Genomic DNA, 17,706 nt, shown 5'->3' with positions numbered 1-17,706 from the left:
GCCAAGGAGGACCCCAAAGTTGGTTTCCAGACTCATCAGTAAGACAAAAGGCTAGCTTTAATAACTAATATAAGAAACATCTGCATTTTTAAATCCCTGTCAAAAAAATCCCTGTGTTTTTACTTTTTATAAAAAGGGGGGAGGGGACATAAAACACATGTAAGATCCTAGATAAAATATCCCTGTAAGACACAAATAGTCTTGTCCCACTTAACATACTTCTCAAACAGAATTTGTAAGAATACTTTCATTTTTCAAGCCAAAAACTAAGGTAAATTAAGTGCCCAAATATTTGTAAAGTTTTTAGAGAAATAAAATCACTTCAATAGTGTCTTCTCTAGACGCCTTCAGGAAAATAATCTGAATTATTTCAGGCATTCTGTGTGTTATTAAACCAATGAAATTCTACTACATAAATTATAACTAACATTTTTTCAAAAATATTTTAAAAGTTCACCCCTACTTTAAGAAAGGGATTTTTCTATCTTACCAACAAATCATTAGAAATGATGTGATAGATTATACTGAATGAGATACAACAAGCTGCTACTCATAAGCTCCCCTATTAGAAAGGCCAGAGTAGTTCAGCTGCAGAGAATGTCCCATTCAGTCTGGGTTTTAGAACAGGTGCTATTCTGGTCCTCTCCATTCTGGCTTCACAACTGAACCATTCTCTGCAGTTTTGTGAATATATCACTATTTTTCCTGCCACAATATGTCTTCTGCCCAACTTCAGTTCTCTTCTTCATAAAAACTCAAGTGAAAGTAAATTATAGTTAAGTTTTTAAAATGGCTAGTCAAGATTTTTACAGGAAGATATCCTTCCATTAAGATACTGTTTGAAGGATCCACAAGTCTTTCGCTATCTATTAACAATATACTGACTTGGTAAGAGCAGGTGAGCACTTAAAGCAACAGAATTAAAGTAAAAGTAAAATGATCTCCTAAGATAAACAAAAACCATGGCCTAATTTAGACCACTGTTTTAACTTCCCCACTGCCAACAATAAGACTGACATCTTGTATGTGTGCAAGAGCGGGTAAGACTGCTTCTAATTATTTTGAGAAGTTAAAATAGAAGCCTGTATGCCAATCCAGGGTAATGCCAAGTTAATAGAGCTGTAATATATCAAAAGTCATCTCTCAGTAAAAGGTCACCTTAAGATCATTTTCCAAATTGAGTTTATCAAATTCACTGAGTTAAAAAAAGGTAATCAATAGTAAAAGGGGAAGGTTGTCAGAAAAACATTAATATACGACTGATAGTAAGATAAAAATCTAGAAGTGGGGCAGAAACTCTGTGATCATCATTCCTACATACTGAACTAGTTAAACTCTCAGAGCCTTAATATCACTTTGTAAGCGTATTAACGTCTCATACCTTTCCCTGCTTCTAAATAGCCCCCATGTTCACTCTACGTAAGGTAGTGGTTCTCAATCGGGGCAGTTTTGCAGGGACATTTGGCACTGTCTGGAGATGCTGCTGGTCATCACGACATGAGGACAGAGATGCTGCCACGTACCCCACAATGTACCAACAAAGGTTCATCTGGCCCAAACGGTCAGCAGTGAGAAACGGTGATCTAACAGACTGTATTTCATTAAATTAGCGCAGACTGGCAGCTGGGCCCCAGCTGTAGCGCTCTTCTTTTCTTCTCCCATCTTCTGCATTTCCTTGGGTTATGTCATTAACAAAAATCCATCCCACTTAAATCAAAGGTTATTACATTTATTACTCACCAACTATGGCAAAATTACACCTCCTTATGTTATCCTTAGCATATTATAAGCTGAGCATTCTCCTCTGCAATACTTGATTTTGGCGGCGGTTACACCGACAAATTTATTTGCCAAACCCTAAAGACCTGTCAAGTAGTTGCACTTACTGAATGTATATTATACTTCAAAGAAGCTGACTTTTAAAAGCATATGAGGCCAAACTAAAGCATTTCAAAGGCTTTATTACAAGGAATCCAAGTGTCACATGACAAAGAACGCATCGTAAATTATTCCACATACCGTGAGTCCCGGGTTTTGCTGGAGTTGAGGAGGAACTAAGCAGTGGATCTAAGGAAGGATCCAAGAAATTTGTGTTCATGTTTGTTTTATATGAAAGCTGAGCTGTATCTTCTGACAAATTATCTAAACTTAGCTTGTTTTGTCTACTTGTATCTAGAAGATCTTTTCCAAAGAAAGCTTCCTAGATAAAGATAAGCACATATGAAAATGACTGATTTAGTTATATAATTCTAAAATGCTAACAGGTAATTCTGCCATTTTTGACAAGAAGTCAGAAATAACACAAAAACTTGATATTCAAGAATATAGAAATTGAATACAGAAATATATAAATACAGAAATAACCTGTCAATTGCTTTACACAGATTGCCCCTTATTTTAAAAGATGTTTTTGTAGTTTTACTGGAGACAAATAAAATTATGCAAATAAAATCACACACTTATGTCAAACATGTTTCTAGGAAATGCAACATAATAATCCAGTTAATTCCAGGAGATCAGGCAACAATTAAATTTAAAAACTGATAAAATTGTAATACTCTTGGCACGGATTCATATTTTTAAAAAAACTAAAGTTTCGTGAATATTATTAGTATTTATAGATTACTTGCAGAGAATAACACAAGGGTTTGATCTACAGCTTTAATATTTACATACTTCAGGTACATTTAGTAACCTCATATTGATTCACACAGCCACATTAAAGACTGAACATGCTATAAATCTGAAAGAGGGTTTTTTATAGTCATTTGAACCATACTATGTGCACAAAATTTAGTATTAAAGGCTTTTGGCTTTTTATTCACTTTCTCATATTAACATTTCTCCATTTCAATATACTTCCTCTACCCAAGAGACCAGTGTTTCAAGCTGAGTTGCTTACAACTAGAGAATCACTCCAAAACTTTTCAAGGATCAGTAAGAAGGACAAAAGGAAGCCCTTGGGACCTGCCCCCCCCTTCACTTCAACCCAACAACCAGAGCAGAAGCTCTAGTCTATTTTCTGTAAGGTGGTCCTGTCTAGAAGGATCCTTTGTAGAAAACAATTTTGCAGAAACTCAACACTTAACACACTCTCGCCAAAGACACATACACAGGAAAGGTTCACTGCAACATTTTTTACAATACCAAAAGTGAAAGCAGCTTCAATGTCTGTCAAAGGCATTATGACTAAACAAATTATTGATACCCAAACTATAAAACACATCAATTTTTTAAAAGGATGCAGAGCTATGCTGTCAAAGAAAAGCTCTGAAATACAGTATTAAGGCAAGTGGAGTGATGTGTCCAGCAAAACATCAAATACAAGCCAAGACTATTCCCACTCGGCAAAAGTAAGTTATAGAATGAATTCCGGAAGGATAAACACTGAACTGTTAATAATGCTAACTTCTGCAATGGGATGGGGGAAGGAGGTATGTGACATCTCGTAGAGGTGATGATCTATTTGATTTGAAATTTTCACATTTTTTAAGTGAACACACTGTTTCACTAAGAAAAATCTGAAAATCAGCAGAGTTAGAGCACCAGGTAGAGTCTGATCCACTCAAGAGTGTGTTTATCGTGAGGAAAAACCGAGAATGGCAGAGCATCTTGGAACTTGAGATCATTTATTTCATGCCTTTGGTGGAAGTCTGAGACTATGATTAGCAAGACCTTTTCCCTTTAAGTGACTCAGGATGACTTTAGTGCTATTTATAAGCAACGGTGTTAACATTCGTACCAATCTGACAACTTTCTGTTAACTTTATATAAAGGAATGGCTCCATATGGCTTCAGATTTCATAATGTGACTCCCAGAACAAACTGGAGACTTTAATGTGCCACAGGGGTTCCTAAGGTCACACAGCAGCACTAGGTCTTAGGAGACCACATAAATATTTCTATTGGGTAGATTACATATTTACAGTTTATCCTGATACTGTTAAGATTAATAAAGGAAAACTGGGAAATGGCTGCTGAACTCCTGTGGGCTTTCATCACTATGTATTCCCTCAGTAGGGGAAAAACACAACCTGCTACCACGAGATGTCCAAGAAACAGCAGCATTACAAAGGATTCCTTCACATCCCCCTGCCCAAAGAAAGGTTAGGTGTTACTGAGGGACAGCAGAGGAAAAAATCCAGCTCAACAGATCAAGATTATAGCAGTGATCAGGAAATCAGATCCACTACTCTTAAAGCTCTTTTCCAAAGTATTTTCCTGTGTTCATAAGTAGCTAAAGAAGGCTTCGTGCCTACATACAGCACTCTCAGAAGGTCAGCAGGAGGAGGCAGAGGTGGAGAAGCAGGTCATGTGCTCAATATTCCCAAGAAAGGGAGGGGAAGGGGATGAGAGGAACCAAACAGGATGCGATGAAAGGCCAGATCTCCTGACCAGTAAAATGACTATTACATGTTTAAAAAGGGGGTACACAGGATGAATGGGTATTTGAAGGGAATCCGGGGAAAATAAAACATTTATTAAAGAAAGCCAACACGTATGGCACAAGTTCATACTTCCTATTCAATCTCCCAACATTGCTGGGGCACACAGATGGCGGACAGAATGAGATCAAATCGCTAACTGGTAGCACAGTGGTATTCAAACCCGGGATGCCACTCCAGCCTTAAAGGCCCCCCTCTAAAATGGTCACTGCCCTTAAGATATTAGCTAATAAAAATTTCTACTTATATATATATATATTACTACATACTATACACTATGCTTAAAAGTTTTATTAAACACAGAAGACATTTTTACTCAAATGAGTATTTGATTTTTATACTTCTAATCTACCAAAAAAGAAAACTGAAAAAGCTGGATGCTAGCTGAATGGGTATGTATTTTAAAACCAGTAAGAGCCAACTGGAAAATAAAGGTAAAAAACTAATAACTGCAATTCAAGCAATAAAGCAGTATCTTTGTAGGCCGTTATTCCGTGGGAGGAACAGACCAGATGGAGACCCCGTGATGGTCTGCTCCAATGCCACTTCCACACCTGAAGACAGAGGACCAGCCCCGCCCTGTGACTAGCATCAGACAGCATCACGTGGTTTGGAACTCATCTGTGACTTCAGGCTTACAGATCAGCTGGAGAGAATTCTCTTTCATGCAGCCTACACCTAGAAAACCATGTCTTCACATTGAGGGATGTTTTTTTGATGTGTATTTTAGAAAACAAAAACAATTCCACTTAGAGCTTTGGATCACTGGTCTCTAAAAGTGGTGAACAGTTGTTAAAGCTGTAACTTGGCTGCTATAAAGCCATCTTTATTCACTGAATGTATCACTCTGACCTGTACTGGCCGAGGGAGCTGTCTGTCCATGGGACGTGGGTGTGGGGGGCACACAGGTGCAAATGGTTTGGAAGAATGAGCTTTCCTTAGTTCAAAATGTCCTTTTATGTCTTATGAAATATTTAGAAGTAAAAAAACTGGGACAAAAAAAGAACTTCACTAATAGTATCAAGGCACAAAAAAGGTAAAATTTTCTGGGCCTCTGAAAGGTTAAAAAAAAGGCACTTATAATAATGAATTAAAACAAGTAAAACATTTAACAAAGTAACAAAACCTTTTCCAAAACTCAATACATCACATTTCTTTCGTTAATCAACTACACAATATAATGTAAAACGAAGCATTACTTGTAAATAGGCAGGGAAAGTTTCTTCGAGCTTATTTTTCCGTTTTCGGTATCTCTTCTTTATTTTTTCAGTGTTTTCAGTAACAGAAACGGATTCGTCAACTAGAACATCTGGTAAGTGCTCACTCCAGCCTGAAACAGCAGTCACATCTGTAAGTTTGTGGTATTTAAAGTTTTCAGACAAATCCACCCAAAGTAACTTTATAGCTTAGTAACATACACTCAGATCCATATAAACAAACAAGCTTTTTCTTTTTTTCTCTCCAGTTTTATTGAGATATAATTGGCATACAACACTGTAAGTTTAAGGTATACAGCAGGACTTGACAAACACGCTTTTTCACAAAAAGATGTCAAAGCAAGTTTATTAGTAAGTTTTAGGTATCATTAAAAATACAACGCATGTCTGTTTAGTATCAATATGAGCTTACTATTGTCTCTTAAGGAGTATTTCCTTACTTGCAGAGCAGTAAATGGTTTTAACATCAACAGTGTGTTAAAAATTAAAATAATGAAAAATCACATGCTCCTGAGTCTGGGGAAAATGGCTACTCGTATACTAAAGGCAATTTAGCAGGAACAACCTTTTTGTAGAGTTTATCAGGCAAATTCAACAAAAGTCTTTTTAAAAACATGTGTTCTTCAATTAAGCAATTCCAAGTTCAGGGGTTTATTGTGAATCGGGTTTTTGTGGTACACATATATTGTAATAATATATTACTATCTAAAAACATGCTCGTAAATATGCTATGAATGCCCAATCTTAAAATCAATCAGAAATGGATAGAAAACAAAATTCTGATCTATGAGATTAGCAAATAACTAAGTACACTATTTCAAGCAGATAGGTAAGCACTCAAATGACAGGCTCATACTCCCAAGGCAAACGGCACACCCCTTCTGGAAACCAGTGAAGGCACTTTTGTTACCCGAATATGTAAGTGGACTGACTCTTCTGAAAACTACAAATGGTGGATAAACATTCTTTAAACAACCTTATTAAGTGTAGAATAATCTACCAGAAAATAAAGAATCCTCAAAGACCAAAAAAGTTCAGGTAAAAGAGGAACCACAGAAAGAAATACACACAGAACCAAGTAAAGCTCTCCATGATTTTGCTAAAAATCCAGAGGGTCTGAGCTCCCGTTTTCAGAGCCTCATGAGGAATGGGGACTAGAACACAAAGTTTAAATCTGCCCCCCGCCGCCCAAGGCAGAGAGATTAGCCAGAGGTGCCTCCTATAAAGGTGAGACCTGGAAGGATGCTCAGGGTTGGTTCAACAAGAAACACATCCCCCCAACCCCCACCTATCACCCCTTCCCCTCTCTGTCTCCACCACCAACAGCAAAGAAAAAGGCTGTCGTCTTGTCATGGAAGTTGGTGCTGGGCAGAAATGCAAAAACCGGAAATCTTCCCCGAGAGTTCATAAACTCAGGATAGTCCTAATGTGTAAGAAACCTGAAGTTATAACAGAGGTGGACCAAAAAACTTCAAGACAAGAATTTAAGCTAAATTCTTTCAGCTACAGAAGTCCCGGGAACGGCAGTAGCAGCTCTCGCTCCTCTGGTAACAGAGGCAGATTGTCCCTGAAACAAGCCACCTTCAATTCGGTCCTCAAAAAAGTTGAGAGAATGTTCTACAGAATATGAACTCAGGGTAAGAAAAAAAATTGTAAATATATTACGTGTATGTATGTATCTCAGACAATAAATACAGTGAAATGAGGCTCCAGAAGGGCTGGGAGAGACACACAGGAGAACCCTATGCTGGAAGGTGTTAATCTTTTCTACCCTGCATCACCGGGACACACAGAAGTAACAGTGCACCGAGACTAGGGGGAGCAAGCCGTAAGGAGAAACTAGAAGGTGTTAAAATACGAAAAAGGCAATTCAGAAAAGGAAACAACCCATAACGTAATAAACACTCCCCAGATGACTCCAAATGCTGCGTATTAAGGGATAAAATACTGACCTAACAGAACTAAAATTAGAGAACAGAATACAGAAAGATGCAAAACACAAAACCAGTCTCAGTGAACATATCCTATTTCTTCGGGCTTCTTACAGCCATCGTAAGTCATGTTAGAAAGTCCTTTAAGACCATCTGGTGCTTCCTTTTAAAAACACAATTTGTAATTTTCGTTAATTCACAGGTCAAAGCCGCACCCCGTAATAATGGAAGAACTCTAATCAGAGCACATTCTGAAAACAACTCCTTCCTTCACATCCTGCAGAAAGCATTTAAAATGCATAAAGCATACAGACTGCGACCATACTGACACAACGTGTTCATCAGAACCAGTTCTCAAGCTATGGCTTAAGCAGTGATTCAGCCTTCTCTGAAGATCTATGTGAGGATGACAGAGTAGTTACTGGAAAACATATTTCTAAAATATTATACAATTTTCTTAAAAATTATTGCATTGGCTGTCACTTTCAACAAAATAGTCTAAAGTCTCCAATTCCATACCAAGGAGATAAGACAGGCTAAGAAGGGCCTTTTGTGAGATGACCGGGAAGCACCAAGTGTGACTAAGTGATCCAGTCCCTACAATGTTTGTACTTAACTCAAGAAAAACAGAAAGTTGTTTCAAAAAAATCTCAGAGGAATATACTCTACTGGACTTAAACCTTTTCCTTACCACACCTAATTTCTGTATTACAGGTATGAACTCTACAGGCTCTCACATCCCTGATAGAAACAACAAGGTTGTGACTGCAGCATTATTTAAGATGGTTCTTTTCAAGAGGGATAGCAAGAAAAGGGTAAATCAAACAGAATCAGTACCATACCATCATCTCTGTTAGGTAACTGCTCAGAAATAGAGCCTGAGGAATCTTTTCTGATGACAGATCTTTTTGTTTTTCCTTGCCCAGTTCGACTCCTTTGCCGTACCATAAATCCACCAATACCTATCCAAAAAGAAAATTGGGTAACTTTGTAAATAATTGATTTCTCCCTGTACTAAGTAGGGTGAAATTGCTTGGAGGCATTTCCCAAATTCAATATGGGCTAATTTAAATCAATAATCATTTTTATGTGCAATACAAGAATTCAGAAATAAGCAAATTAAAAGAGGTCAAAGCTACTGATGGTTAGCTTACCACTAACCGAACAGGTATAAACATACATTATTATAGCACAGAAAGATTGCATGCATTTCCTCTTCTCACCAGTGTCAAAGTAAATATTACAGTAAATTGTACTTGTTTAACAAATATTAAGTAACTCATATATTATCCTTCATATTACTACATTAGCTGCGGGAGAGTTCACATGAAACTGAATGATCCAAACAAAATCAAGTATGACTTCAGGGGCACCATGTCTGGTGAAGGCTCTTGGACATGACACACACACAGCGCCACAGTTCAAAGCACGGAATCTGGAGCCACACTGTAATTCTCGTTACTACGGGACTCTGGGTGAGTCATTTAATTTTCCAGTCCTTTAGTTCCCTCCCTGTTAGACAGGGACAGTGGCTAGCACCGCACCTCCTCATACATATATTATAAGGGCTAAATGGCTTGACAAATGTAAAGTACATAGAACAGTGTCTGATACATAATCAACGCTAAGTTTCCATCACAGGACACAGCCATCTAATGCACTGTGACCTAACGGGTCCCTCAGTTACAAGGATGACCTCCATGGGAGGCAGAAACAGAGAGAAAAAAAAACACAATAAATGTAAGCTCCTAGAAGGAGTTCGCAGTGTCTAGAAAAGTTTGTGTAGTTATAAGGCTCCTAATTAGGAAGAAATGAAATGATTTTCATACAGTGACTAGGGTGAAGTGTATCTAGGTCCTTGTTAATAGATGCAGCCCATCTTCCGGAACGTTACCTTAAAGGTCTTGCAGAATACAGACAACAGTGAGAAAGTGTCTCCTGGCACATCACAAGGTATTTAGAACTCTTATCAATAAAATACAAGCAGTCAGAAGGATAAAGACTGAACTGATGCCATCTCATGTCTCATGTGACTAGCAAACAGACATTAATAAACCGCCTGAAGAAAGCTTAGATACACTCTGCACTGTGACCAGTTCAGTAATTTTTTTCTAATAAGGCAAATAAAATTTGACAAGCAAAACCGCTTCTTCCTCCACCTCTGAGGCAGGGAGGAAATAAGAGAGAATTTTATCAGTCATACACTACCTGAACTATAAATTTTAGGAGGCACAGGAACCCTGTTGTATTACCTTCTAATTGTACATTTACTGGCTCCTGCGTAAGCACTGAAATAAGTTTCAAAAACAAATATTAAGAACGAATGCTGAAAACCAGAAGAATTCAGAAGTACACATCAAGGGAAAAATAAGTAAGTGGTTTTAAAAGTGCAAGTACAAATAAAAGCCAATGTAGTAAAGCATTTAATATAATGGACCACATCTGGGATAAGGCATTACAATAATGATTTACTGTGAAGTAAATCATACTCACATACTCCATCTACGGAACTACCTCAAAAGCATATTGAAGTAGTTCAGTCCTTCAATTTCTACAGTCAAGTTTTAGTTTGGAGAGTTGCTAAGGAACTACCTTTCACCTCGAGTACTTAATTACAATTGAAGCCCTCAATATTATATTTTTCTTAAATTATCTAAGTTTGATTACATTAAAATATCTCGTTTAGGACTATACCTGGTCTGTACGGTTTCCTTTTCCTCTTTTTTACACCTTCTGTTCCTTCTACTCCCTTAGCTTCATCATCCACAGCTTCCCGTTCAGGACTAGATTCTGATTTACCATCACAATCCAGAAGTTCTCCTTCTGGGGGGAAAAAAACAAAAAAGGAAATGCACAGATAATATTGGAAAAATCTATCAAATACAGAATTCCTGTGTAATAGGAAATGCAAGGCCAAGTGGCGACTGAGCCTCTCTAACTGGGCATCCCAGTAGGTGGGACAAGTCTAGAAAAAGATGGAAAAGGCCCCAAATAGTCACAGAACTCGTGATGCTTCATGCACTGCTTTCAGGAAATGAAATCTCAGCATCAGGGAAGGGGAAACACACAGAGAAAGCTCAAAAAGACAATTATTTATAAATCAGTTTGCAGTTAATAATCATTCCCTTCCCTTCAATTACATCTTCAGGCTCAGGACCTAAGGCTGTCTCTCTCTAGCCTAGAACCCTCTCCCGAGGTCCAACTATAACTGTAATTATCACCTTGTTACCAAAACCTCGCTATCCAAAACTGAGGGCAGGGGAAAGAGTGACACTTTTATTTATTAGAAAAAAAGCCTGCTTTCGTTGCACAAAGAATTTGTTTCTGATATACTAAGGTAACTGTTTATAACTTACTTTCCTGAAGAAACATTTGTTGAACAGTGGACAGCTAGCAAAAGCAACAAATAACAGCACTGTTACAGTATTTCAGGAGCACCCCAAGTTCACTTGGCCGTTACAGACTCTTGTGGAATCAACTACGTATTTATCTGTAACATCGTGCATGAGGTTACTTGTTATTTTTATGGGGATGTGCCCTCAGACTGCCTCAATCTGGAAACATCGTTGCCCGTGGTGGTTGCCCGTGACAGTAGTCAAAGGGAAAACCTTCTCAGGCCTTTTTGACAAGCTGTTTTACCAACCTTTTAAAAGATTCTGTAATCTCAGACTTTGGGAATTAATGTGTACTGTGAAGAAATGTTCGAAATACAGCATTTCTCAGATTTGAGTAAACATGGAATCCCTTTTCAGACACCTACTGTCCACAGAAACTGGAACTCTCCACTGTACTCTGGCTGACGGCGATGTGATCAATTCCTCAGAGTTACAGACTATTTCTTCAGAACCCACAAATCACTAAACTTCCAAATCAGACTCCTTGTTTCATAGTATTTGAACATCAGCTCTACATCACCATCAGAAAGGTTTTCTCCCCTCCCCACAGACCCAAACACGGCACCGCGGAGGAAAAGTGAGGACTAACTGGTAAGTCGCCCTCTCAGCCAGAACGATCCCTCGCCGGCCTCCTGCAACAGCCCCCAACAGACCCATGCGCCACAACTCCCGGGCCCAGTAGCCTCGGCACATTACAGCCACGTGTGCTTTTAAAAACTGGAGGAAGACTACGCCACTATTGGCTCAGAAACCTCCGCTTACCTCCCAGCGCATCCACAGGAAATGTAAACTCCTAAGGCACAACCCTGCGGTTCTATGTGACCAACTGAGTCATGCTTTCGCTCTCCTCTTACCCCGATCTCTGCACCTCCTGCTGCCACCTCTGTTCACTGCTGGGTACACTGGTCTTCATGACATGCCCCAAACATGCCAGCTGGGCACGCTCCTGCCCGGAGCCTGTGCACCGGCCCCCGTCCTGTCTGGGAGGCTCTTCTCTCAGACAATGCGGTGGCCTCTCACTCACCTCTCCGTCTGTGCTCACCTACTGCTTCCAGTTCACCTGATGCTCCCACCACCACACGCACGCCGATTCCTCTTACTCCAATGCTAGTTTTTCTAGAACACTTGCCAAACACATCGTAATCAACTCATTTATTATGTGCTGTTTTTGAAAGTAATCTTTTCTCCTAACATTAAAAAGTAAGTTCCGTGAGCACGGAATTTCGTTTGCTTTGTTCACTGGCATGACCTCCAACACCCAGCCCAGAGTAGGATTTGACAGAAACCGTTGAATAATGTGATGGACAGAAGTATTTATTTCTTGTTTCGAGTCAGCTGAAAAGAAACAACCAACCTAAAAGACACAAGCTTGTGGTGATCTTCAGAAATAAGCAAAAACGTGACTCCTAGTGAATTTAATACTACTAAAATTATTCTGTCATCTCAAGGATTCAGCTAGAAAATCCTTGGTGTCTCCTGTGATCAAAAAAACAGTTATAAACAGGTACGTTTATGATGAACATCTGTGAACATCAATGTGCACTTGAGCATTAATAATGGTTTTTCTGTGCAGGAACGGAGGGACCACGTTCTACTTAAACTGAGCCACGGTACTTGAGCTCATGGCATCTGAGGTTCATGCTGCCACCTAGCAAACTAGAATGCGGCCCTCTCAATTTCCCCATCTAGGGATACACTCCTGATTTTGAAGTTGCTCACATACTACCTATCTAAGGTCATACTTCAAAGATATGGCATTCCTGGAGATTTCTATAATGTAAATAAGTCTGTTCTAGAGACAATGTGAAAGGACAAAAATCTGAAAAGTCTAAGCAGACAGCTCACTCAGAAAGGTCAAGGTCATGTCAAGGGTTACCTAAGTCAGTAGATTTTACCCTGAGATAAAACATGTGTATTCTGTAAGCGATTTTATTTCATTCTTGTGAACATACTGAATGGAAAATAAATCAGTCTTACCTCGACTATCATCCATTTCTCCATCCCTTGAATGTTCTGACTGGATGTCTGGAGGGGTCTGAAGGACGGCCACGCTGTTCTGATTTATAATCTTCAACTTTAGCTTTGGTTTTGACCGTTTTCTTCGGGGAACTGTAACTGTGAGGCTCTGTAACTGAGTCATCCCTGATTCAGTCAAACACACGCCATCCTGGGTGTACGTCTTGGGTGGATCTAAAATTACAATATCCCAAGGATATACATTCAAAGTCTCACTTTAATTTGCACTGATAAGTTGAGGGCTGTTCCAAAATACCTCGTGAGGAGACTGTGACTATAAAGCAATTACCTGTGAAATGCACAAATAATTCACTGTGCTCAACTGAAACTAAGAAAGAGTGGTCGAACTTCCTGGGATTATAAGCAGAAAGGTTACAAAGGTCTACCTGGCATTTTCTCCTCATCTATCAACATAAGGATTTAGAAAGAAAGCACTGACACTAAAAGTAATGCTTCCACTACATACTATGAGCCTTTCCCAGACTATGTTTTCAAACTAAAAGGTGAGGATCAATTTATGTAAGAGGAACAAGAATACTACTGAAGTCCATGTGGGGAGCCAAGTACCAGTGCAATCAGTGACGCAGAGAGGTGGTAAGAAGAAATCCTGCAAATGTTTAAATGTACAAAACTGCAATCCACTAAAATTTCTGCACTATCCAAATGTTTTTGTATTCAATGATACCAAACAGAATTAGACAAAAGAACAATGGTTTAATAAAAATATCCTATGAGTCACCACCCTAGTTAATCCATTACGAAAAAAATAGTAAGACATTGAATTAATTCTCATAAAAAAAAAAAAGTCACTGTTCGATAACCAGGCCTTACTTTTTGCTAATTGGTTACTAAGCGTAGTAATACATCAATGAAACCAAAGCACGTATGGGGTCAATGATTACTCCGGGTGGTTATTTCACTGCTACTTTGCTGAGATTGACAGGAAGAGTGTCACATGAAAGCTGGGTAAGATGCACATGACACATGTCAATCACAGAAACGATTTATAACATCAGGGAACTTGGGCTGAACACGCATACGACAAAGGCGTGTTTCGCCGCACACACGGCAGGTCGGCTGTACCAGTGATCCAGCACGCACGTGCTCTCTATAAAGGACGGAGAAGCAAGGGGCTGCAGGTTTTACCTAGCTCTTTCACTTTTGTGACAATCTGTGCTACGAGGGAGGATTCACAGCAGTCTGAGGAAGGCACTGAAATGGAAAAGAAAAAAAAAGAATCTGTAATTTTTTCAGAAAATGAACACTGAAGGAATTACATATAAATATTCTACTTCTGTACCCATTTCACTGAAGTAAACACTTAAAACACTAAATAGAGTTAAAGACTGTCTTTAGCAACACCAGGCAGAAGTAGTGGAGGACACACGCACCACGGAGGCCCAGGTAAGCAGCAGCACACAGATTTCTACGTATTCCTAGGAACTACAAGATGATGGGTCGTGAAGGGAAAATTACACTGTGTATCTACAACACATGCTTAATTTATTTTCTTTAGGGAAGTCAACTGTTTAAATATATTAAGTTGGGGAAAATATTTACAACTAAAAGAACTTATTTTTCATAAAATACTTGTCCAGATAACTGTTTCACAAAACAAAAAAGAGAGGCAAGTCCACTCCCTGGGTATGGACAGCACAGCGCAAGGGAGTTACGGGAGCACAGACCCACTGTTCACGGGATTTTCTTACCATTTGATGTAGGCATATAGGGTCTGCACATGCTACAGTCAAAACCAATGTCGGCTACATTTTCCACTTCCTCTTCAGTACTTAAGTTTTGACAAACTGCGTGCATCCATCTAAAAAGACCACATTTTGCACATTAAAACAGAACCGCAGCAGGAGCTGGCAGCTGCCACACCGACAGCACCTAAGGCTCAGATGTTCCCCCTATGTTGCCCCTTCTCCTGACCACAGCTCCTGACCCGCAAAAACTTTCAGAGCTGAGAATAAGCCACAGAAAAGGAGAGCGATCAAGTACTGGTAAGGAAGCAAAAGCACATGGAGGGCGGGTTAAGTGCCCTCAGATCCTGCAGTGAGTGCATCAGAGAAGCAGAAGCTCGTGAGGGCGAGCACGAAGGAATTCTGCAAAGCATGAAGTCGTCTGCGAACAGGCTAGCGTGTCTGGGCTCCGTGTGACGGGCACCCACTGTGGAACAGACGGAGCTCGTGTGCTTGAGGCTGAATGCTCACGGGGAAAAAGGAGTTACCTTGCCTTTGAACAAAGAATCGCTAGGCAGAGTCCTGAGAACCCTGTATAACTGGCGAAATAACGTTACGGCTAATACTACTACACGTACAGTGCTGACTATGAACACAGCACAAGACTATACCACCAAAACCAAAGAAAACACTCCTGACTTTGAAGTTGCTCACATACTACCAAGGACGGGGAGCTCATACCCAGCATCTGGACATTTAGTATCCAGAGCTGTAAGAAAAAGTAGCTTAAGGAAAATAAAATGCGTGAGACCATTTGTAGAATCTAATAAAAGATTCAAAAACTCTCCATGGGGACGTTTGAGTGGCTCAGTGGGTTAATCCGCTGCCTTCAGCTTGGGTCATGATCTCAGGGTCCTGGGATCAAGTCCTGCATCGGGCTCCTTGCTCAGCGGGGAGTCTGCTTCTCTCTCCGCCTCTGCCTGCCTCTCTGCCTACTTGTGCGCTCTCTCTCTGAGACAAATAAATAAAATCTTAAAAAAAAAAAAAAAAACCCTTCACAGAAAAATGCATACATGCAGGCAATAATTCTGTACCTAATTTCAAGAATTCAAAAAACCCTTAAAAGCCTCAAGTTAAAAATCTTTGTCTGGAACTGCAGGTACAAAATAGGAAACTTGTGTAAGTTTCTAGCCGACAGAAAATCTAGAAAGCAAAAAGTCTTGCTTCTTAAATTTAAGACGGAGAATGTTATTTTCCAATTTCCTCTTGCTGTATCTAAAAGAGAAACGCTTGCAAGAGATAAAGGAATTTAAAAAGTAGCACAATACCTATCACACTGTCTGCACTGCAGAATAAGGTCTTCTTCTCGGTAGTTCCGACAGCAGACGGGGCAGGAAGACAGGCTCGCACAGGGACCACACTGTGTGTAGTTGTTCTGCCACTCACATCGCAGACCCGCAGACGTCGCTCCACAGTGCCTGCACCAAACACACCTGAAACCCAACACCCCCCAACAAGTCTCATTTTATTTACGTATTTAGTTACTATAATCAAGAAGCCACACTAGAACAGAATAGGGGGAATCACTGAAAGCAAATCGAACATTTTTCTGAGAGGCGGCATGGTATCTACCATACTCAACATCTTATTAGGCAATGAAGCGGGTGCGGCTAATTTTTAAGAACTGTGGGAACGCTGTGCACTTGAGAGGCTAAGGAGGGGGAGGCAAGTCCTGCAGTACCATTTGCACTTCCAGCCCCCCTTGGGCACGGTCTGCAGAGGAGGGGCGAGGCAGTAGGTGTGGTAGCTTATGTCACAGTCATCACAGAGCAGGAGTCTTCCGGGGTCACTCGCCTTCCCACAGGCCTCACACACAGTGCACTCCAGGCACCTCCAACCTTTGCTAAGAACGACTTTAGTGATCTGTAAAAGAAACCACCGACCCGAGTGATTGACACACTAACCGACTCCCCATTTTCCATGATCACATACGTCATACACAGGAGGACACGGCGCTGGTGTACCAGGAAGCAGGCAAGAGCCAATCAAGTAACACGTACTGAGCACCAGCAGCGGCCCAACCCAGGCGTGGGGACATGTACTTTCACAAGGGCCCTGATGGGACAGAGTAACAGAAAGCAGAACATACTTGAAAGCCTAACCACCCTGTCCTCAGACTTTATGTCCACTTACAGAGGCGGCGACTAGGTTTTGAAGAAATCAAGTATACTTCCCCTTTCCTGTTAATACAAATTTTGAAAATTTATTGGCCTAGTTTCCACCTGTGATGTTTCATGAATTCATACGTCTAAAACTTGTATACATTGCAAAAGGATCTATATATTAAAATCAGTATTTAAAAATCTAAAAAATTTAGAGTAAATCATAAATTCCCAAGAAAATACATCCCAAGGACATTTCATGATCTTGAAGGCTTTCAGGCCATGACGGTGGGACTTCTGACGCTCATCACCGCTCTGTTTAGTCTCCTCTGTCACAAGGTCTAAGTTAGCAGGAAAGTTTGAGAATCTCTGTACCTTTTTTCTTTAAGACTTTATTTATTTATTTGACAAAGAGAGACACAGTGAGAGAGGGAGAACAAGCAGAGGGAGTGGGAGAGGGAGAAGCAGGCTTCCTGCCGAGCAGGGAGCCCAATGTGGGGCTCGATCCCAGAAGCCTGGGATCATGACCTGAGCGAAGGCAAATGCTTAATGACTGAGCCACCCCAGTGCCCCAAGAATCTCTATACTTCTGACAAACTCCTCAAAGCAGCCATTCCATGTACAATTATGAACTTGGATCCAAATGAAAACTCTCAAAAAAACAGAATCTGTAAGACAGGACCACAAAGTAGGTATGTTACTGAAAGAGCAAACAAAATACAGAATAAAAATTCAGATCATGGAGAGTAAGAAAGTCTAAAAGCTATCTCAGAGGAAAGTAAAAGAGCTAAATAAGTAAAAAATACTATCAAAATGGCATCAAACTTTCCAACTATGAACACTAAAACAGAGTAATAG

At 39.9% G+C, this 17,706-nt stretch overlaps 1 protein-coding gene across 12 annotated transcripts in view; it reads right to left on the bottom strand.

Moving 5' to 3' along the window:
- Positions 1–17,706, bottom strand: part of KMT2C (lysine methyltransferase 2C) — a 206,982-nt gene that overhangs the window by 56,347 nt on the left and 132,929 nt on the right. For all 12 annotated transcript variants that reach the window (XR_004380607.1, XM_032840119.1, XM_032840125.1 and 9 more), the window contains 9 exons: positions 16,428–16,609; positions 16,015–16,179; positions 14,714–14,823; positions 14,151–14,216; positions 12,966–13,178; positions 10,288–10,416; positions 8,436–8,555; positions 5,645–5,775; positions 2,020–2,200 (listed from right to left, as the gene is read on the bottom strand). Coding sequence is in view for 11 of the 12 variants with exons in the window: in XM_032840119.1 (XP_032696010.1) it covers positions 2,020–2,200; positions 5,645–5,775; positions 8,436–8,555; positions 10,288–10,416; positions 12,966–13,178; positions 14,151–14,216; positions 14,714–14,823; positions 16,015–16,179; positions 16,428–16,609 (1,297 nt within the window). In the remaining variant the exon portion in view is untranslated. The remainder of the gene's footprint in view (positions 1–2,019; positions 2,201–5,644; positions 5,776–8,435; positions 8,556–10,287; positions 10,417–12,965; positions 13,179–14,150; positions 14,217–14,713; positions 14,824–16,014; positions 16,180–16,427; positions 16,610–17,706) is intronic.

This window comes from Lontra canadensis, unplaced genomic scaffold (assembly GCF_010015895.1).
Source record: "Lontra canadensis isolate GAN:19392208 unplaced genomic scaffold, GSC_riverotter_1.0 scaffold111, whole genome shotgun sequence".
Taxonomy (NCBI): domain Eukaryota; kingdom Metazoa; phylum Chordata; class Mammalia; order Carnivora; family Mustelidae; genus Lontra; species Lontra canadensis.
The sequence above is the reverse complement of the archived record's forward strand: the minus strand, read 5'-3'. Positions and strand labels throughout refer to the sequence as shown.